Below are 22,966 nucleotides of genomic sequence, written 5' to 3'. Positions count from 1 at the left end.
GTCAATCTAATGAATCAAAGAGGAGTCACAGTCTGTCTCCAGTACTTTTGTTTATTGCAACAAAACATTTTTACTGAAACAGGAAAATGTGACAAATCAAACTGCCCTTCCCTAAGAAGATACTGGTACTGGTGGTAAATTCAGATATGAAAGGGTGTACAAAATGCATTCGTACATGATTTTTCAAAGGTTTATTTAAATAGATACAAAAATTACTAAAATAACTTACTTCAAATGCGCCATTTAAAAAAAAAAAAAAAAAAAAAAAAAAAATCACTCAGTTTCAATCTAACCAAAACTGTAGGATTAAATTAGCCATTAAAAGCAGTCCTACTATACAAAACAAACAAACATAGAAATACAATAAAAACCAGTTCTGGTCCAAAAGTGCAAACATGTTTCAAATTCTAGGAAAATCAGTTAGTCCACCATAGTAAAGAGTCACCTCAGCTTGCAAAAATATGTTATGCACATTTTCTTTTAGATCACCTTTTCTTGCAGTAAGTCCCAGAGCATGATCAGGGTTACCCACTAATCCCATAACTGCTGACTAAAGTTAAAAATATTAATGTTTCTGCTAGATTAGTCCTCAAACACAGAGCATCCAGATCCCAGCTCTTTTTTAGCCAAAGCAAAATTAGTGGTAGGTACAATAAAATAAATCTCACTCGTGCTTATAGCAGCACTTCACCAGTGAGGTGACAATGTTTTGACCAAGACTACAGTAACCATCAAATTAAATCTTTAGTCTGGTGCTCAGACTCTGCAAATCCTTCAGTGTCGTTCTTTTAGACTTTGGAATGCAAAGTGGTTGGTTTGTCAGTCTTCGATGAATATCTTGTGCTCTTAAAGCCGCAGTTCGGTGTCTTCTTTTGGTTCTGGAATCTTTGGGAAGGCGACATGTGCACCTTCACGTGTCTGACCAAGAGCAGATGCAATGACATCAACGGCTAGGCTAGTTGTGGCCTCCACACTCTCAGGTGTCGCTCCTAGTGTGGGGTTAACTTCAACAACATCCATCACAGAGAGTAAACCTGTGTAGTACGAAACAAAATATTAGCATTAAAATTGTAGGATTTCCAAGTCATCATCCGTTATGTGAATGGTAGATCTGTACCTGTGTTATGGATCTCCTCTGTTACGTAGATGCCCTCTCTATAGGTCAATCCTCCATTAACGGGAGTTCCAGTGGCGGGAGCCAGAGACGGGTCAAATGCATCAATGTCAAAGCTGAGATGGATTGGTCTTTGTTTCCTGATATAAAATCAAATAACAGTAACAAATTACCACAGGTTGTTTGATTGTGATATAGTGTACACCGATTAAACTGAGATAAAGTGCTACATTTCATTTAAAGTTGACATTAAACATGCGAGTCAGGTTAAATAAGGCCACTTGTGAGCTTGTATTACCCCAGAAAACTACTTTGCCCCCATTTACAGGGTTCAATAGCACACTGGAGGACTATGTAGAGAATAAACAGCAACATTCAATTTGCTGCTGGCTGTTTACAGAAGCACCACTACTAGTTAAATAAGCGTGTATGTTTTTCGCAATATCACTATACCTTGCCAAGAGGTGATCCAAAGTGACCTCCATTACCCTCTGAATGCCCATTCTGTCAATATCCCGCATGGAGAAATATTGGATTCCCAGGGTCTTCAGGATTATACTAAGAGGGAGAGCAATAAAATCAAATTGGTTAGTAAAATAAAAGTAGTGATAGTGTTTTCTCTTTATCTTTATAAATGCAGCACACATACACAGTTCATGCACTATAGTGGATTCACCACTGAATTGTGTCTGATTTAGTCCGAGTCTCATGTTGACTTCATCATAAACATTTGATTTTAACCACTAACCCTCTTGGCGGTTACAGGTAATGTCACTTGTATAAATAGCCTATGGATTGTCACAATTGGTGATTTAGTAGCATAGGCTTTAGAGAACAGGCAACAGGTTCCAAATCCTGGATGACAGAACATAGTGTGCTTACTGCTCGCCTGGATCCACATCTCTGAGGCCGATGTAGACCAGATCTCTGGCAGACAGGAAGGGCTTCATCCAGGAAAATCCAGGAACGTCTGGCATCTGCAGGTAGGAAAGCAGAAGATAATGGATTTAGACGTTCTAAATGGTTTTCTGGCACCAAATTACTTGCAAGTGGGAAATTCATATACAAGCGTTACCTCCTTTGAGAAAGGAATCATGTCAGAGATTCCATAATGTCAACATTTCTTTTAACTGTTGACGCAATTTTATGCATGAATGCTAATCACCTTGTTCTGCAGGTCCTTGAGTAAGAATGCTACAGACTGGCCGTGGAGGTTTCCAGAAGGTGATGTCAGAGGGGTGTTGATATCTGCGTGAGCGTCCACCCATATCAGACACAGGTCAGAGCACTGCTGAGCGTGACCTTCTACTGAACCAATCGCCAAGCTGCAGGGGAGAAAGCATTACAAATGTTAATGTTTGATGATTTTGGCCTTTAATAGAACAAATTCAACCCAGTTTTAGATTACATTGAATTTTTTCATTTGTCAGACCAGTTTTGATTGGAAAATGTTTGCTCGATTAAGCTAGCTGGAAATACAAATAGCATCTTGAGGCTAAAAGACAAACCGTGACCTTTCAGAAACAAAGTAATAAAGCTGGTCTCAGTTTAGCCAGAGCGCTACAACATTTATTTGTGCTTGTGCCAAAAAGACATAAATGGAAAGACTAGTGGAATAAGTAACTAATTATAAGCACTCATAACTATATACCAAGATAAAAGGCTTTGTAGATAAAAGTGTGTATTTTAGCCCAGGATTTTGCATTAAAAAATGTAAGACTTTAGATAAAGAAAAAAAATTGTGTACCTATGGTCTCCCCCCAGCATGATGCAGGTGTGTCCCGCCCCCACCGCACCACTCACAGCTCCCGACAGCAGCTGATTGGCACGTCCAACTGTGCGTGGGAACGGCACGTGCATGAAGTGCTCATCTTTTTCCAGATGCTTGAAGGTCAGGTCTCCAAAATCATGCACAGCGTAGTCTACAACAAGACAGGACATATAAATAAACTAATGACATCAAGGTTTTCTTCACATGACCATTACAATAAACATTGGTGTTAAAGCTTCCATACTTTTAGCCTACTCTGACCAAGCTTATGCTTCTTTCTAAGACTGCTTGACTGACAGGTCAAAGTTCAGTCATTGAATCCCAGCATTAATCTGACCATGTAGTGTCATATAGAAATGTAGGTAGGAACCCCCACAGGTGGACACTGATGAAGGTCTAAACAGCTGATGGGGCCCAGGATGACAGAACCAGACCAGCCACTTCATGACAGTGTTGAATTACTCATCAGATTTTAAAATGACCAATGATGGACTAGCATACCATCAAGTGGCCTCTTAACAGGAATAGACATGAACACCGTGGCCCAGTTAAAGTTTAAATAAGTGTTTTTAAAATACTAGATGTTTTTTGATTGAATACAAGAGGGAATTAAGGAGTTGACCATGACAGAAGCATGAGGGATGGTCATCATAAGCTAGGACAGAGGTAAGGGTTAAGTTTGTATTGACTTAACTGCATTTGAAGACTTCAGGTTCATGTGCAGTTTTGCTCAACCAGTTTTTTTGGATTTTGAGAGTGAGCACAAGCTCTTTTTTGTGTAATTAATCTAACACCTTGCCATATGCAAGACATTTCCAACCAACAGTTGTAAAGAGAGCAAGACATCTATATGTGTTGCATTGGATAAGGTAAGCTCTGATATAGTTTAGTCAAGAATGCTTGCCATACATGGTGCTATGGTTATTTTGACAACTCCAAACACCTGATGCCAAGCGCCTGCTAAAATGATGTTAAAGTAAATCATCATTGCCTCATTAGGTTCTGTGTGTATATTCATTTATTCCCAATATATATATTCTGATATCATGTTTTTTTCCTCAAGCAATCCAACGTCCCGAGAACAATCCCAATAAAAAGTCCAAGGCCCGGTTTCACAGATAAGGTTTAGACTAAGCCAGGTCTAGGCCATTGTTCAATTAGGAAATTTAAGTAATTTTTATTAACATGCCTTAGAAAAAAAAAAAACATTACTCGTGTGCATCTTGAGACAAAACAAGGACACTGATATATTTTAAGATCAGTCAGTGCAAGTTTCTTTCAGTTAAAACAGCTCAGACTTACACTTTAGTCTGGGACTAGGCTTAAGCCTTGTCTGTGAAACCAGGGGCAAGAGAAATAAGTTTGTAGAAGAGTTTATGAGAAAATAAATAAATTAAATGAATGAATAAATATAACATCTAAGGTGAAACGGGGTCATTTGTTCATAACCGCCGACGGAAAAAATCTCAGGCTTAAGATAGCAGGAACTATCGCATTACATTTAGAACACGGAGTTACGTAAAGCAAGCCTGCGCTGGGCAGGGTGTTTATGTGATTAACAGCTGACTGACTGCAGGCGAGACTGACAAAGTGACTCGCGCATTCCGACCAGGAGCTCTGCAATGTCATGACTCCGAAGCATTTGGCTTTAAAGACGAATTACGCCGCCTTTTCTGTTATTTGATTATTTTATTATTACTATTTGTAATAGCAGTAGCTGTTAGGCATGTCAAAAGTAATACTCTGATAGCAAGTCGATACTAAAATTAAAAAGAAGTAACGATATCACTCTCTCTCTACAGCACCAGTAGTGGAAAATGCGCGCGCAGTAACATGGATGCTCGCGTGGTTTTTTTACAGTCTATGGCAAGGACAGATACACTTCAAAATTAAGTGAAAATGCTCATCTTTTTCGTGTATTAATACAAACACGGTAGGTTATGTATAATAACAATATTATCGAGGAAAAACTATAGTAGTCGTTTATGGAATAGAATATTTCTTATACATGACCTTTAATGCATGAATGCTTATAACTGAAATAAATAAGCACTGTTTTGTGTTCTGCTTCTTGTATTTTGTTTAACTGCTCTTAAGTGCTTGCCTTAAACATTTAAAAACAGTATTAGTTTTTGCTTAGGTATATAGAAAATGTGTCAAAAATCGTGACATTTTAGTGGTATTGCTGTCGTGACTACTGTAGACAGACGAAGCTTTTCCTTTCCATAATGCATGACGCATTCATTGCTTATTTAGTTCATAAGGAATAATTAATTATGGAAACTTGTAATTAAAAACCACGAATGTTCTCCGGTAATTTGAAGCCAGCCGTCCCAGGGCTTTTGTTCCAGGGTCCTGGCGGGAACTGCTTTCACATTTACTCAGGTTAATTTCTGACTAGCTGGAGCGACCCAAAATAACATCTGCCTGTATTAAAACTGCATCATCTTTGTTACACGAGTCATCTGAAACCTTATACACTCTACAACCCTAATGGCACAAACATTAATAAGGCCATTAAACTTTTAAGCCCCTGTCTAATCTCTTCCTGTTGTCTCACCTAACATTACGTATCTGCACCCTCTCTTTCTCTCTCTCTCTCTTCTCATTGCTGTACCTCTGTAATAAATGCATTTAGTTAAGGGTCATTCACAGAAAGCAAGATGCAGGCAAGGGACATGACTTAAAACTTAAGTCCCATAGACACATTACTAACAGCTGAAAGCCGCGTTTTTACCCAGAAAAGTGAAAAGAAAAGGCGCGTTCTGTGCGAATGGACCAATAAATCCTTCCTGAATTAAACGCTGCTTTGAATAGAGGAGTTTGCAGCTTTACTGCGCCATCCCCACTAAAGTCTATTGTGAATGATAATAGCCTATTGTTATGTGCAGCTGCAGGTCGTATCGTAGCATCTCTGAATGCGTGGCGGAACTGCAGTGACTCAATATACCCCCCTCTCTCTCACTGCGGCCAGACAACATACAAAACTTCTCCACTGACCGATACTTTTTCACTTTACGTACTGTATTCCAGTCATAAAATAATACATCCAAACTATTATTGCTACATCAAACAGATTGTGTTGGGAGCGTTGGATGATGTAACACTTAATCTCTTTCTGATCCGCAGCGGTGAGCCCGCCACCAATTTATTTAAAGACATAGTTCACCCTAAAAACTCAGTTAAAAGTCTAATATATATTTACCCTCTTGTTTTAAATATGAATGACTTCTTTACAAAATTATTTAATAAGCAAAATTACAACCTTGCTCGGACATCATGTAACTTTCAATGCATCGAAAAATGATGCAATAAAGTGAATGGTTACTTAAGCGGTCAGTCCCCATCTTTTGGAGGGTAACTTACAGAATTTCATATTTGGGTGAATTAACCCTTTGAGTTCCAATCCATATCTATCTATAAATCTATCTACCTATATCTATCTAGATAGAAAAACACATAGTAAAACCAATGATGTACTTACCCAGATTTGAAAGTCTTTCCACCAAACCCGCATCCCGGATGGCTTTGGGTCCATGCTCCACCCCTCTCCTTTTCTGAATGAAAATCGTAAAAAAATATCGTCACATCACTATGTTATACATCAGTGAGTTCTAATTAAATACATCTATATTTCTTACCTGTCCTTTGGAAAACGGAGCTCCCAAAATAGCAACAGATTGCGATCGGCTCTGCTGGCAGGAACTCAACGAGGATCTCAATAACCTAGACAGTGGTCCTCTCAAGGCCATGCTGACTCAACCGGAGAAGTCTGGAATAAAATACAAAATCTGAAACGAATAGTCTGTCGCCCGATATGGCTTTTCCTCTTCTGGCTCAAGACTGGCTGTTGAATCTCAAATAACTGCCACGACGTTTTTCTTTAAATCTGCCACTTAATTCATATTCATGAGTTGGTGAACAGCGGAAGGTAGAGCTCAAAGCCACACGCTTTGGGTGAAATCTCAAGACCGCCCCCCCCTAAATCTAACAGTCCTCCAGAATCCAATTGTTTTAGACAGGTCGTCCGCTCAGTGCGGCGTGAACCACGTTTTTCTATTCATAGAGCGGGCAACCCTGCGTCACACCCGATGACACACCTCCCTTCCAGCCAATCAGAAGCTCCGCCTTCCAGCCAATCAGAAGCTCCGCCTTCCAGCCAATCAGAAGCTCCGCCTGCGTGGGTTTGTTTCGATGAGCGTGGCTTTGGGCGAATGAGTGGCGTGAGAGATGGGGTGCTTTTTTGTGGCGTTGGAAATTTCCATCTCTGCACTGCCGACTGCATGTTTTTTTTTGGCTTGCCTAGTGTCTCGTCAACAAATTCCCAACTTACAGATACAGTGGATCAAAACAGATCCAGTGTCCATAGCATGACTGAATATTTATGTTCTATAGAAATGTGGCAAGTTGTTGACATCTTTGGCCTAATTTCAGTGTTTATATGCACTAGCAAATGCACAGAGGTTGACTTATGAACATAACTATAATTATAGATAATTACTTGAGATTTATTGATTGATCAGTTTAGTTTAGCTAATAATGACTACACATAGAGAGAGTAATTAGTAAATGGAGTCCATATTCTCTGCACTTTGGATCCACCTGGTGGTAGCTTTTTTTGAGGGTTTTTTTTAACACATGGTTTCGCTTCTCTCATATTCATATGGCAGCGTTACATGGCCATATTTGGCATTTAATGTCAGGTTGAATTTGTGTTGATGTCTCTGCCTTGGTAATGCATTAAAATAGTTACCTATTTCTGCAAAAAGAAAGTCAGCTTGCACGTTTGGTGGCGCTGTAGCATTGATGTGATGTTGTGTGCTGTATATAAAAGCATTTCCGGGATATTTTCTCGTTGGGTGGAATGTTTTTAGTATTATTTCCAAATCACAAAAGTTTCATTCCTCTAGGGGGCGCTTGCTGGCTCAAAAAGCAGAATCATGTCAGGATGCTTTATTATACTGCCCAACATTATCTATAAAAAAAGTATTAAAATGAACTAATTAATTTAAGCGATTTTTGTGTCTGACATTGAAAAAACACCATAATCTATCATAAAAATTAATAAACCATAAACGTGATTGGTCCTGATTTGCGATGAGAAAAGTATCAGGTACCACGTGACAAGGCCGTCTGCTTCAGCAGCGTTCTTGACAGTATTTTCAACCCGAACTATTACACATTTACAACTTTTAGTAATCGATAAAGAGAAAATTCTCAGCCAACACTTGAGAAATATAATTGTTAACCCTCCACCCATACTACTAGGTCACTAAGCCCCGCCCATCTGGGTACAGTTTCATGCTGAACTGCTGTTCTTGTCGTTGAAGATATTTTATGGATGCTCTTTATTATCAGAGGAACGCATGACCAAATCAAAAGAGAAACATATATGTTTTTTTTTCTGAACGTGGCGTTATATATCCATTCCTGTGGCAGATAGGAGGTCTTGTTATTTTCAGCGGCGTTGATACTAAAACCGAACTGGGTGAGTCTTAATCAATAATATAGTAAATACAGAGGAAACATCTTTATTTCCCGCCGGCCTCCTAGTTCAATTTTGGTATAATGAAGTGTAGAGATTTATTGTGGATGTTGATGCGTATGATTCATATTAAACCCAGGGTTAAATCACAGTTAAGATGACTTTGTATGGCCAAACGCTGATAAAATCTCTCTTGACAGATCGGTGTATCAGCAGACATGTCCTTCCCTCATCTGAACCAGATAGCCCATTTGCCCCCTGGCATTTCCCCCTCACAGTTTGCTGGGTTTCCCACCACTGTTCCTACAGGTACGTCATGAAGATAAGAAATATGTATACTTATATATTGACATTGGAGTTCTTAATCTTTGTTTATTTTAATTTTTCCTCAGCAAGTCCAATAATCCCAGTCCCTGTGCGAATGATGACTCCCTCTCCAGCGGTGTGTAAAGAAACTGCTTAAACGTTTGTTTTGAATATTAACCCAGTTACCAGCCTTAGAATCATTTCCTGGAATATTTCCAAGAAAATCAAGTTTTACAATGTGCCATATATGCGTAAAGTCTGTAAGGTATCATGCCAAACACAGATCCTAAATACAGAGTGCTTTACCCCTGACCATTTAAAATAATAAGCATGCAAGTCTATGCATCCAAATCCAGATGCATGGAACTGTCAGAGAGGTTGTGTTTATTAAACTCTGTGCAGTTGTACTTTACTGTTTGTTCTTGAAATATGCTGCAGGTTTTGGTACAAACTGCAGTGCCAGTGGTTCAAAAGCTGACTAAGGACTCCATTGGCACACGTAACAAAGACTCAGAGGAAGGTATGGGTAACAACACAGGACCGACCACTACAGTGTTTGTGGGAAACATCTCAGAAAAGGCCTCTGACATGTTGGTGCGGCAGCTGTTGGCGGTGAGTGTTTGGAAGTTTTATCTGCGCAGTAATATTAAATCTCAGACACATCACCTGTATAGAATTAGTTGGCTCCAGAAATACAATTCTGCCATCTTTTACTCACTGTTATGTTATAGAGCACATCAAATATGGTAAACGGAAGTTCAAACTTACTTGCTTGACACATGAGAACCAGTGAGGTTTGTTGCTGATTGATGTGCTCTATGTATGTGCGCTGACCAAAAATATCCTCATTTTTGTTTCGAAGATAAATGAAAGTCATGTGAGTTTTGAGCAATATGAGGGTGAGTAAATAAGGACAGAATTTAAATGTTCTTTTTAAGTTGAGTAATGCATTCATTATTTGACCTGATGTTCATGGGAATGTCTGTGTTATGTAGCATTTAGCTTAGAATGTTTTCATTGTTGCTTGTCACAACATACTTTTTCTTCTCTTCTGCAGAAATGTGGTTTAGTCCTCAGCTGGAAAAGAGTCCAGGGGGCTTCTGGAAAACTGCAAGGTATAAAGAAAGACTATATTAATCACCAGTGCATAGTGTGTCAGTCTTTTGTAGTCCACTGTTATTGACAAAAGATCTTCTTGGTAAGTTCTAGCAATGCAATTTTTTTTTTTTTAAAGAATCTGTATTTTCAAATTTAGTTTGACTACTTTAGGCCTAGTAGTCCAGATGATCTCTATCCAGGATTGTGCTAGTAATTGTTAACCTGGGCTGTCTTAGGCAAACAGGAATCTGTTTAAAAAGATCAGACCTTCAGATTTCTAAACTTGTCTTCTGTAGCCCTGTCTGACCCAACGTCGTGAACTTCATAGATTTTTATGTGTGTGTTTGTATGTGTAGCTTTTGGTTTCTGTGAGTACAAAGAGCCAGAGTCCACGCTGAGAGCTCTCCGATTGCTTCATGAGCTGCAAGTGGGTGATAAGAAGTTACTTGTGAAGGTGGACGCAAAGACCAAAGCTCAGCTGGATACCTGGAAGGCCAGTCAGAGGAGACGAAATGGGGTAAACCAAAAAATGTATACTTTTATTCAGCTATGACACATTAATTAAAATAACGAGCGTGATTGAGCTCCAAATCAGCAAATTAGAATGATGTCTGAAGGATCATGTGACACTGAAGACTTGAGTAATGGCTGCTGATGTCACAGGAATAAATTATATTCTAAAATATATTCAATAACAAAACAATTATTTTAAATTGAAATAATATTTCACTGTATTACTGTTTTCATTGTATTTTTGATTAAATAAACAAAGTGTTATGCAAAAGATAGTTTCAGACGTAAGATAATTTCTAAAACATAAAACTCAAACTGAAGTAGAATGGTAGTGTTCTCTACATCGATTTTAACACATCTTTCATATGATTGCTTCTTACCTGATTCATTGATTTGAAAGAGCTTGTTGGTGCATCTCAATCTCAGAGAACGTCCCAGTTTAAAAGGAGTTTGTAAACCATGATAATTGTCTGTCACATACAAATACATATTCCCTTTACAGGCTCCTCAGACTGGAGAAGGGGCTAAAGATGAAGAGGAAGAAGAGGTTCTGGATGAGGAGACGAAGCGGCGTGATCAGATGGTGAAAGGTGCCATAGACAGTCTGATCCGGGAATACTCCAGTGAGCTCTCAGCCTCCTCACAGGATGCTGAAGCCCATCAACGCAAGAAACGTAAAGAGAAGAAGGAGGTATTTTTACTCTCACCATGATAACCATACTAACCTTGCAGCCCTGTCATAATGACTTAACTGAAATACTGGGACATTCTCCAGAAAGTTTTACTTAAAGAAATACTCTGTCATCATTTACTCACCCTCATGTAGTTTCAAACCCGTATTACTTATTTGCTTGCTTTTTCAAAAGACATCATATGACAGTAAGTTGTCATATGACTTCGGAAGAGTAATATAGCATTGAAGTCAGTAGTCATTTTTTGTTTCTTGAAAGCTCCAGTCTCCATTTATTGTAATTGTATTGAAAACATCAACTGATACATTATTAAAAATTCTAATTTTGTGTTCCACAGATGAAAGTCAGTTTTGAACAACATAGAAATGAATAAATGGTGACAGAATTTAACATTTTTGGTGTAACTGGTACTTTGTAAGAAGTATCTTATTATTGCTCTTAAAGGTCACTTATTAAGATTTAATGTATCTTCTCACATGGTCTAATCAGTTTTACTACCCCCCAAACCCCCCCCCCCCCCCCCCCCCCCCCCCCCGCGCAGGATGATATAAATGCCATGGAACTGGAAGATGACAAGCGAGACCTGATTTCCAGAGAGATTAGCAAGTTCAGAGACACACACAAGGTAACACACTACTTTCTTTTTTTTCTCTCTCTCCTTTTCTTAGCCTAGTCTGTGGACTGAAGACGGCCACATCTAGAGTACTCTAAACTCACATTATTATAACTGAGAATACACCTCAGTAGAGTAAATTCACACATAAATCTGTAGGAATTTGAGATATCCTGCCCATTTTAGACAAGCTGCATGAGGCAATTTTTAAATCCAAGAAACAACATTGTTCACGTTTATTACAAAGAATGCCTCTTTTGTTGAGATATTTCACCTAGCAGCATCCAAGCAAAAGATCTAACAAAACGAATGCTTACAAATTGGTCCGATTACAACTTTAGAAGCTGTTCTCTGAAAGAATGATTATAGAAAAGAGATCGCTGAAGCCTCTTAGATTGTTTCTCTGTGTGGCAACAATGGCAGCAGATGGGCAGGACAAGTTCAGGCTAGATTTACCACACAAGAAGTGCATGAACGAACTGTAAACCTCCCTCTAAAGCTAATCTGTTCATTAAACCCCACCATTACGGTAGAGGTCATATGGTGACTAAAGCAAGATGAATCTCAGAGCTTTGGAAAAAGTTGCTGGAATAGAGGATGTAAGTATGAGCTTCCTTTTCTATTCTTCATATTTTGGGCGCCCCCTTCTGGAGGATCCACAAAGGTGCAACTGGCTCTGGGTCTCAGAAATGTGTGACTGAGGATGCCCTAGTGTTATAAAGACCCGCTGAAATGTAACACACTTTGATGTATTGACCTCAGGAGACAAACTGTAATCCTGAGTGTGTGCGTTCAGCAGAAGTTGCTCAATAAACCATATTTTTGGAAGTTGTTGTGTGGGCAGAGCTCAGTGAACCTTTGTGAGTCCTCTGTGTAAAAGCGTGGTTTTGGTGAGAAATGCAGTACTGAATAACCACTGCAGTATTTTTCACTGCAGTCTGAAGGGGGCGCCCTTTCACAGCACGCACCAAGCTGAAGATTCCTCAGGTAAGAAGTCATTTTTCTTTCTTATCCCATTCCTCCTTTCTCTCTGATTCTATCTGTAGTTGGTTTTTCTTTCTGTTGTTACATTACATTTGATACAATAATACAGTACAACTCTGATATGTAATCCGAATAGAATTTGCCCTTCTCTGTGTATGACAGTCATATTATGAGGAATCAAATTTCCTGCAAAATGTGTAAGTGGAAAAAATGAATAATAAAAGGTATTATCTATGACCCCCCCCCCCTTCAAAATAAGAGATAAAATAAAAGCTACTTTCTCAACCAATTTTCATTTTTTTATTGAGAGGTAAGTTCATTAAAAATATACTTTGCATATTAATTTTTTTGCTCACTAAATTTTAGCATCAGTCCAACATCTTTTAAATCCCAATTTTCTTTGTGCACATCTTTTGGTCATGCTCCTCATTTCTCTGTTTTTTTCTTACATTTCCTCTCTTTTGTCAGCGTTCACCATTCGGAGCAGAGAGTTCTTGTACTTAGCTATTTTAAACTTTTAAAAGTTTTTTCTGTAACCTCTGTCTCTGCATGGTCAGCGTCTGTATTTCTATTTGTTTGTATTTGTTGGGTTACTGAGCCCAGAGGGACAACAGAAGACAACACTTGGGTGAGATTCCACCTCTCTGATTTCATTCATTTTGCAAAAGTGAATTTATTTGGATGATACAGTGTATTACGGATCGCTGCAAAACTGATTTAAAAATAAATCAGTGATTGGAAATAATGAACATCGTTTTAAAATCTGATGTTGAATTATGAAAATGTTGAAATGCACAGTTTGTTTGGAGTAAGGATGTACAAGTTCGATACTAACATAAAGAAGTGTAGTATCAGTCAATTTGGTTCCTGAGGACTGTCTGACTGACAGGTTCGTATTTCTGAGTCTGAACGGGGCCTTGAAGAATGATTCATGTAAAGGGTCAGTTTGTCTTAAAGGAATGGACAAAGAATACCATTGAAGTGTAAATGCAGCCAAATAGATTTGTTGCTGTGCATTGTGTTGTTATTATTAATCAAACACTGCTGTTTGCTACTTTCCTTTTTTAAGTTTTGTTTATCTATATTCATATTTTTACTGTCCAAATTAATATATAAACTGCTGTCAAATCAATTCATTGCGATTAATCACATCTATTATAAGTTTGTTTACACAATATATGTGTGTGCTGTGTATATTTAAATGTGTGTGTATATATATATATATATATATATATATATATATATATATATATATATATATACATACATATGATTTATATTATACATAACTATAAATATGTTACATGTATTTCTTACATATATACATGTATGTGTGTATATTTTTATATATATATATATATATATATATATATATATATATATATATATATATATATATATATATATATATATACATACATATACATATAAATATACACAGTACACACATAATGTGTTAACACAAACTTTTATTTTAAACTCGATTAATCTTGGTTAATCTATTTGACTGCATATGCATATATACACATACTATTTTTTTGGAAGAACACATTAACACGATCTCACCAACCCCACACTTTTGAACATAGTGAATTTATAAAGCATATTAGTTTTTGCTGTTGCAATGAAATTGATATTCTACTCGTATTGGTACAGATTACAGGTTATTTTTTTGTATCACAGCAACCCTGGTAGGGAGTATGTTTAAGTATATTTGTATGTATGTGAACTGATCCACCCTACCTCTTTTAAAGGCCTGGCAATGAAACCATCTCTGAACACAAAAGAGATGTCTACCACAGACAAATGTGTGGTCTCTTCAAGTCATTCATATAGAAAGCCTCTTTAGCGCAGTGTGGCCTTTTTATCCTACCATGAAAATTATTATTTGCTTTATTTTAAATATTTCAGATTTTTTTTTTCATGGTTTCTCCAAAATCATGTGTAGAAGGATGAAACTTTATGTGGGAGAGGAATACTCTGTGTGCATCTGTTTGAGTGTAAGTGTTGAAATCATGAGATTTTCATCATACTGAGACACTGGCTTCATTATTTAAACCTCTTTCTGTTTCCAGGGAGATTCTGGAACTTTGCCCTTGTTCTATATATGTTCTCACACTTACATGAACTAATATCTCTCTTTCCCCACCGGAACCCTGCAGAAACTAGAGGAGGAGAAGGAGAGAGAACGGCAGCAGATTGAGAAAGAGAGGAGAGAAAGAGACAAAGAGAGAGAGCGAGAGAAAGAGCGACGTGACCGGGAGAGAGAGAAGGAGCGGGAGAGAGAGAGACAGAAAGAGAGAGAGAAGGAGCGAGAGAGAGAGCGAGACCGCGAACGAACGAAGGAGAAAGAGCGGGAGAAAGAGAGAAGTCGTGATCACAGTAAAGACAGAAGCAGATCAAGGTGTGTATGACTATACAATCTGTACAAACATATGTATTTTTTACCTGACCAAAATATTGCACAATAAAGTTGTGCAAACTATGACAATGTGCAAAATTTTATTTATTTTTAAATTATTTCACTTTGAAATAATTCACATTAACTAGTAAATTCATAGCAAAAAACATTCTATGTTATTTTAAAAAATGTCATGGAATCAGAATTAGTTTATGGCATTTAGTGCATTCCTGAAAGTTCAGCTATGTACACATTTGAAAAGTTATGGGAAAAACAAATGAAAAATAACTATTTGTATAGCACCTTTCAAGTAGTGTTTCTCATGTTGCTTCATATGACATGATGCGCAGAACACACAAAACTGTAGTTTATAAATAATTCAAAGAAATGCGACAATTTTAAAAGTAACAATTAGCTAAAACTAAGAGTGAAAAGAGTGAATAAAACAAAAACAGTCCATCATAAAATATTAATGTAACGTGTTTTACATAAAATAAATCAAAAGATTATAAAATATAGAATAAAGGTGTTAGATAAAGCTAATATTTGTGATATTTAATTTCATGGGGTTTAGTCTTCTAAAGTAGAATATTTAGACATTTCTGGAACCATGTAAAAGGTTCAGCGAGTATCTTTGTCTCTATATCCTTTGTAAGTGTTGTTTATCTTCTGTAAGTAGTGTAATTGCTAGTTTCTAATGTACAGAATAAATGTTGTGTGTGGCCACATTGTGTTTTGTAGGGAGAAGAGTCGAGAAGAGAAGAAAAGAGAGCGTGAGGAAGATGAGGAAGAGGCGTATGAACGACGGAAACTGGAGAGGAAGCTACGTGAAAAAGAAGCAGCCTATCAGGAGGTTTGGAATCAAAAATGTACCGTTTTAGATGATTATAATGGAACATCATGGATTTCCTTGCTCTTTGCACTTTAAAAAATGTATCTACTCTAAATGGTCATGTTAAACTAATGTATGAGGGTTTGGTCAATAAAAGTGCAGAAAGACACTGTCACTGGAGCTCTGTAGTGTCCTGCTTTTAGATCTGCCCTCTTTTATTCTCAAATGCAGGACAAACAGATCTGTGCTTGTAACCAAACACAGTAAGATAATGTGATGTCTGTCTTTTACAGCGCCTGAAGAACTGGGAGATCAGAGAGAGGAAAAAAGCAAGGGATTACAGTAAAGAAACAGAGAGAGAAGAGGAAAGACACAGAGAGATGGTAAGAATAAATTTATAAAAACTATTACCTATCAGAGTTTATTTATACATGTATTTTACATGTATTTTAGCTATGTATTTTTGCAGAAATGGTAAAAAAAAAAAAAAAAAAATTCTCCTCAATTGGACAAACCATAATTTCAAGCAATCATCCATTGTAGCCGAATAAAGATTTAAACTGTTTAATGCAAGAAGTAATATGATTATAAATGTATATACGGTCACTTTTGATCAATTTAATGCATTCTTGCTGAATCAAAATATAATTTCTTTTAAAAAAAATATATTTCTGTACCCAAACCTTTGAATGGTGTACATACTATTTTTACTAAAACATTTTTGCCATCTTTTTGTCTGATCATTTTTGTCATATTTTTGAGTCATAGCACAAGGAAGCAAATTAGTCTAATGACACACTCTGTAGGAAACTTGATGGCCACAAAATCATCAATATATGTCTTGCTCTAATTAGTTACAAGAGAAAATTATTCAAATAAAACTTTTTTCCTGCAGACTAAAGAAGCTAAGCGCCTGAAAGAGTTCCTGGAGGATTATGATGATGACAGAGATGATCCCAAATACTACAGGTACAAACCCAATGAAATGATGCAAATACTTAAATGTCAAGGTAGTTCAATAAGAGTAATGCAGATTTTATTCTGCAAGATTTTTTAATTTATCATTTTATATTAGGTGACCATAGTCAAACCCATATATTTTGTTGTTTAAATCAAGGATCTTATATTATATTTTTAAATTTAGTTTTTATTTTAATATTGTTTTCAAATTTCTTATAATTTCAGTTTAGTTTTAGTTAGTTTTATTAATGGTTTTGTTAGTTTTAGTTTAGTTTTTATTTTGTGAACACATTTCTATTAAGTTTTTATATATTTTAGTTTTAGTAATTGTAGTTTAACAGAGTTAATGGAACACTTCCTGTGTAGACCAAACCAAGATATTTAAGTTGAATGCTTGCAGCTTACAGTTAACCTCTTAATGAAAATAATTCTTTACAGTTCAACAAAAAACTAAAATATGCAACTTATATGTATACAATTTATTAATTCATATTAGTTCATATTCATTCATATTAAAGATGTAATCTTGTTTAATATGCCAATAGTTTACAACCAACAAGCTAATCAAGGTTTTCAGAGTTACTAGACCGTATCAGGCAGTTGAGTTTTTATCAGGGTTGGAGCTAAATTCTATATACCGAATTTACCCTCATTATAAAACGACCCCCCTTTTTCCAGATGAACCATTTAGAAAAAGGTTTTTTGAAAACCAAATCTTGTTTTTTCTTTCTCTCTCTGTAAAACACTTAAAAAAATTAATATTGCATATTTTTCCTATTTTAATTTTTGTTTTGAAAGTAAAAAATCTGGGTTCTCTTATGTTTTAAAATCACTTACAGAGGAAGTTTGTTCCCATCAGACTAACATGACAGTCACGACTCATGCCGCTGTAAGCTTTTCTTTTTCTTTTGTTTTCACTCGCGATCTTAACAAAACACATTACATTACATATTTCACGGCACACTCGTTTTAGGCGACACCTATTGTTGTGGGTGCATTATAGACATGTCAAAGTCTAGACACTGAATATAAGACGACCGCGTTTTTTCAGATGTATTTCCAAGAAAAAAAACATTGTCTTATATTCGGGTCAATATGGTAATATTAAAAATGACTGATATCACAGAATTTAGCATGGACAGTGTGCACATTGGGACGCAGGCATGTTCTTTGCAATCGTCATTGAAACTCTGTAAACTTTATTTTTGTCCATCTGTGTTTTCATTGCATTAATTTGTTGGATCTTTTGCATAGAGCCACCGGTGCACACTACTACTATATGTCCCGTCTCTCTCTCTATGAACGTGCACAATAAGAAGAAACAATCTAAAATGCTTTGCAACCTCATACTACTCAAAAATAAATGCGATATGGTGATTTAAATGATGTTTGCACTTTACTTTGACGAGCCGCTCCAGCGCTCCACCGCTGTTAACTCACTCTCATGTTGTTCTCGCACGTCAAGCACGCTTTTAAACATTCGTGCGCTGTAAGGTGTGCATTATTATTATTATTTCCCATGTTATATTTTATAGTTATTTCCCATTTCATAGCCCGTGTCTTGTTTTTTAAATGTAAAAACGCAATCTCTGTGTATAGCCGCTTAGGACGCAGCTCGCGTGCAAGAAGCTCTATTTCCCTAAACAACCACAGGTCCGATTTTCTGACACAGAATGAGAGCTTATTAAATCACGAACAGGATTATTTATTTTTGCTAATTATTATTTAAATTTAGTTAGTTTTTCAGTTACTGTTGTTAGTTTCGTTTACTTTGTTTTTCATTTATTTAGAAATTTGAATTTTATTTCAGTTTATGAAAATGTTTTTTTGACCAACAGTTTTAGTCTTAGTTTTCGTTTACGAAAAGTGAAGTGAAGTGAAAGTGAAGTGACATACGGCCAAGTATGGTGACCCATACTCTGAATTCGTGCTCTGCATTTAACCCATCCATAGTGCACACACACACAGCAGTGAACACACACACACCGTGAACACACACCCGGAGCAGTGGGCAGCCATTTATGCTGTGGCGCCCGGGGAGCAGTTAGGGGTTCGGTGCCTTGCTCAAGAGCACCTCAGTCGTGGTATTGAGGGTGGAGAGAGCGCTGGACATTCACTCCCCCCACCTACAATTCCTGCCGGCCCGAGACTCGAACCCGCAACCTTTGGATTACGAGTCCGACTCTCTAACCATTAGGCCACAACTTCCCCCAAAAAATAAAATAAAATAACCTTGGTTTAAATTATCTCGCCCTGTCTATAATTCTTGTCTTGTTCTCTTTTTGTCTCTCTCAGGGGCAGTGCATTGCAGAAGCGATTGAGAGATAGAGAGAAAGAACTGGAATTAGATGAGAGGGACAGAAAAAGAGAGAAAGATGAGTTGGAGGAGATCAGACAGAGACTCCTAGCAGAAGGACACCCAGACCCTGATGCTGAACTTCAGAGGGTGCGTATGTGTGTGCATTTTTATGTCTGCATTCGTCTGTGTCTGTGCATCTAACTTAGTTTTTTGCCTTAAAGATAGAGCAGGAGGCCGAGAAACAGCGGCAGCCTCCTATAAAGCAAGAGCAGAGCGAGGAGGTGCTGAGCATCTCCCATGAGGAGCATCAGAGAAAGGAAGGCGCGGAGCAGGAGGCGTACTCCTCAGACAATAACATCACAGACCGAGAGGAAGACGAAGAGGAGGACGATGATGACCGAGAGGTCAAGCCATGCTTGAAGCCCACACTCAGACCTGTTCCAAAGGCGCCCTCTATCTCTTCAGCCAGTGGCAATGCCACGCCCCTCACACCTGGCAGCGAATCCCCACACACCGTCACGTTGCATGAGAGCCCTTCACATGAGGCCCCGCCCACAGAAGAGCTCAGGCCTAAAATAGGCCTCAGTCTCAAACTAGGTCAGTGTGTTACTTGAACGATTTTTTAGCTCTTTCTGTAAGGAATTGACAAAAGCATTTGAGCTGATGTGCAACAAAATCAGATTTAGTGAGACATTTCTTACATAGGAATAAGAATATCGGGATTACTTTATTATTATGATTGAGCTTGACCCCTAACCCTTGTTTTAAACATCTAACCCTTGATAGTAGTTACTTCAGCTTGAACCACTGAACAATTTGATTTCATACTTAAATTTGGCATAATTTTATCTATCTGTCTGTCTATCTATTTTATTTTTATTTAGTCTGTCTATTTTTATTTACACAACCGTTCAAAGGTTTGGCGACTTTATTTATTTTTTAAAGAAATTAATACAGCAAGGATGCATTGTTGATCAAAATTGACAGTAAAACATTTATAATGTTACAAATGGTTTCTATTTCAAATAAATTCTGTTCTATTGAACTCTCTTTATCAAAAAATCCTGAAAAAAAATCACATTTTAAAATAGAATACAGTTGAAATTGTAATAATATTTCATAATATTTTTTGTTTTTACTCTATTTTTGATCAAGTAAATACAGATTTGGTGAGCATAGGAGACTTCCTTTTAAAAACAAAACAAAAATGGTTGTGTACATTGATAAGATATTCAGTAGTCATACATTTGTTTTCAGAAAGTTTTTCATCTCCTTTGCATCCATTGGTTTTAAACTGCTTTTTGTCTCTCAGGTGCCGCAGGCAGTCCTAAATTGCCCCAGGCAGGAAGACGAAAGGCTCTTGCTGCAGTGGACAGCGTCTTTAATAAGTTTGATGAGGAGGAGGCGGAGGAAGCGCCCAAAAAGAGGAAGCTGGTACCTCTCGACTACAGTGAGGATGAGAGGGGAGGCCTTAGCCTAGATGGAGCAGAGGTCACAGGGTCACGGCCTGGTGTAAACACAGAAGAGAAACGAAAACATATTAAGAGTCTGATTGAGAAAATTCCCACAGTCAAACAAGAGCTGTTTAATTATCCGCTTGACTGGAACATGGTGGACACGGTGAGAGAAAAGCTATTAGACAAGCTATTAGTGTGACTGCTTTAAATGGCTGTTTATTTGTATAGTGTGGCTTGTAATTGCTCATAATAGATATTGAAAAGTTTATGTAGATGCGTGTGCATGTAATGTATTGATGACTCTTTTGCCCACACAGACACTGATGGACAGGAGGATCCGTCCCTGGATCAATAAGAAAATCATAGAATACATTGGAGAAGAGGAAGCCACACTAGTTGATTTTGTCTGTTCAAAGGTGCGTATTTGTGACTGTATCTTAGTGGGAATATTGTCTGTTTTCCATTCTCTGTATTAATGTGTTTTGTCTTGTTGCAGGTCATGGCTCACAGCACGCCAGAGGGAATTCTGGATGACGTTGCCATGGTAAATAGCTCATTTAAAAGTGGTTTGATATTTGCACATACTCCTAATAAATAATATTGGGTGAATCTCACAAAACCTGTCATGTTAGTATCATATCTCATACCTTCATATTTCTTTTCATGACAATTAAGCACATTTTTCATTACCAAAGTGCCAAAGTTTCTCATTACCAGAGTAGTTTTACAAAAAAAAATTTCTTTTCATTTTGAGGTGAATTATGACCTAGATTTTGTTAATGTTTTTGTTAGATTACTGTGTGTTACTGTGTGGAAAATCATGGGTGTGTTTCCTACAGGTACTGGATGAGGAAGCAGAAGTGTTTATAGTGAAAATGTGGAGGCTTCTGATCTATGAAACAGAGGCCAAGAAAATCGGTCTGGTGAAATAACATGAACTGAGAGTGATGGAAACAAGCCGGAGAGAGGATGACGTGAATCTGACATCACTCTCCTGCTTTAGAGCCTTTAAATTAAAGTATGGTGGATGAACACCCAGACTGATGCACTTCAGCTCTTCCTATATACTCCAGAGGATTAACTGCACAGCTACTGGTATGAATGAGTGTATGAATGTGTGTGCATGTGCACACTGATGTGTGTGTGTGTGTGTATAATAGGCATGTGCCAGTTGGTCTGACTGCATTGCCAACACCGTGTAAAAGTCGAAAGCTTCTTTCATGCCCATATTAAATGGGGAGTATAGTTTGGCTGGCTGTTTTCCATTTGACTTAGTTGTAGATTTTATTTAATTATTTCCAATTTTTAGCACAACCAATTTAAATCAGCTTACGTTTTTTTCCTTTCATTATTTGAGTAAACTCAGTTGGATTTTACTGTCTACCTGCCTCGTTACAGGAAAGTATGAAGATTTTTTTCTGTGCTGTATTACTATACAAACATTGTTTGAATAAGGATTAAATATTTCACTGTAAACAAGCTGAATGAAGCCATACCTGTGGAGATATGGGATTTTCTCCAGGTTTGTCCGGTTTTGCGGCAGTGGTTTTGAATGTGGTGTATTTTGCACATACCAGCCCATCTGAAGGTTTGTTTCCATGGTGATTGATTTGACTTTGAAATATTAAAATGTCTGATTTTCTAAACTAGAACCACTTTTGTTTCTACTTTCATCTTTTTTGCTTTTAGAATTCTCAGAATTCTCAATTCAATTCATGAAATCATTGCTGACCACAGGAGTCACCGAAAACAAGTAACATTATATAATGTATTTTTATTACTTGATGGTTAATGCTTAACAAATCAGTGCTTCAATGAATTGGGGAGACTAGGGCAAGTTGTCACAGGGTAACTAGATTGAGTCGAAGGTTCAGATACTAAAGTACTTTTTCTCTAATTTTGTTCTCTGGACAAAGAAATATTCATAAATGTCATGTGTGTTTTATACAATTGACAAATTAATTAACGTATTTTTTTTTTGCCCAGTAGAAACTATAGATTTTCTTTTTAATCTTGCAGTTCCATTAATTGTTTTGTCCTTCATATTTTTTAGTTTAATTTGCTTAAAAGACATTAAACAGCAGCTATATAATAGCAGGTTCCCACTGTGACAAATTAATATTCAGCGTGTCAGTACCTAAGTTCCTTAGGTAATGATGGAAATGTTCAGTTGTCAGTCAATTGTTTAAAAAAAAAAAAGCTATTAAAAACACATCAATCTTTGTTGTCTATATTGCAATTCTAGTGAAATTTCTAAGGGTGGCGCAATTACTCATGGATGCCGGTGAGCGCCTCTCCCCGACAAACAGAACTAAATGTTGAGTGACTAATGCTAATTCAGAAACGTTCTATTCAGTGTTTTTATTTAGCACATACGTTCTTCCTGTGAAAAAGGCCTGGGATTCAGCTTGGACTTTATGGAAATGTCCAGTATCTCGTGG

The 22,966-nt window shown here is 37.2% G+C and overlaps 2 protein-coding genes across 2 annotated transcripts; one reads left to right on the top strand and one right to left on the bottom strand.

The window, feature by feature from the left end:
* Positions 1–32: 32 nt before the first annotated feature.
* Positions 33–6,962, bottom strand: LOC306884524 (arginase, non-hepatic 1-like). The gene is made up of 8 exons (XM_079440456.1): positions 6,527–6,962; positions 6,370–6,442; positions 2,862–3,036; positions 2,280–2,439; positions 1,997–2,091; positions 1,568–1,672; positions 1,118–1,254; positions 33–1,034 (listed from the first exon to the last, which is right to left on the bottom strand). The coding sequence occupies exons 1-8, from the start codon at positions 6,635–6,637 to the stop codon at positions 847–849; spliced, it is 1,044 nt and encodes a 347-aa protein (XP_079296582.1). The 5' UTR covers positions 6,638–6,962; the 3' UTR covers positions 33–846.
* A 1,234-nt stretch (positions 6,963–8,196) lies between these two features.
* On the top strand, positions 8,197–22,179 carry LOC306884519 (RNA-binding protein 25-like). The gene is made up of 18 exons (XM_079440451.1): positions 8,197–8,373; positions 8,571–8,679; positions 8,763–8,812; positions 9,115–9,288; positions 9,734–9,791; positions 10,131–10,291; positions 10,790–10,978; positions 11,521–11,604; positions 14,739–14,980; positions 15,719–15,830; positions 16,103–16,192; positions 16,705–16,778; positions 19,065–19,215; positions 19,290–19,665; positions 20,381–20,688; positions 20,843–20,941; positions 21,022–21,069; positions 21,365–22,179. Exons 2-18 carry the CDS (start codon positions 8,589–8,591, stop codon positions 21,455–21,457), a joined length of 2,400 nt encoding a protein of 799 aa, XP_079296577.1. The 5' UTR covers positions 8,197–8,373; positions 8,571–8,588; the 3' UTR covers positions 21,458–22,179.
* The last annotated feature ends 787 nt before the right edge of the window (positions 22,180–22,966 follow it).

Source organism: Barbus barbus, assembly GCF_936440315.1.
Source record: "Barbus barbus genome assembly, chromosome: 18".
Lineage (NCBI taxonomy): Eukaryota > Metazoa > Chordata > Actinopteri > Cypriniformes > Cyprinidae > Barbus > Barbus barbus.
The sequence above is the reverse complement of the archived record's forward strand: the minus strand, read 5'-3'. Positions and strand labels throughout refer to the sequence as shown.

Coding starts and splice junctions, on each gene's coding strand:
- LOC306884519 (XM_079440451.1), top strand. CDS start 8,589: ATGTCCTTCCCTCATCTGAACCAGATAGCCCATTTGCCCCCTGGCATT. Junction 10,979..11,520: donor AACGTAAAGAGAAGAAGGAG/GTATTTTTACTC, acceptor CCCCCCGCGCAG/GATGATATAAATGCCATGGA. Junction 21,070..21,364: donor TTCTGGATGACGTTGCCATG/GTAAATAGCTCA, acceptor TGTTTCCTACAG/GTACTGGATGAGGAAGCAGA.
- LOC306884524 (XM_079440456.1), bottom strand. CDS start 6,637: ATGGCCTTGAGAGGACCACTGTCTAGGTTATTGAGATCCTCGTTGAGT. Junction 6,443..6,526: donor CTCCGTTTTCCAAAGGACAG/GTAAGAAATATA, acceptor ATTTTCATTCAG/AAAAGGAGAGGGGTGGAGCA. Junction 1,255..1,567: donor TTGGATCACCTCTTGGCAAG/GTATAGTGATAT, acceptor ATTTTATATCAG/GAAACAAAGACCAATCCATC.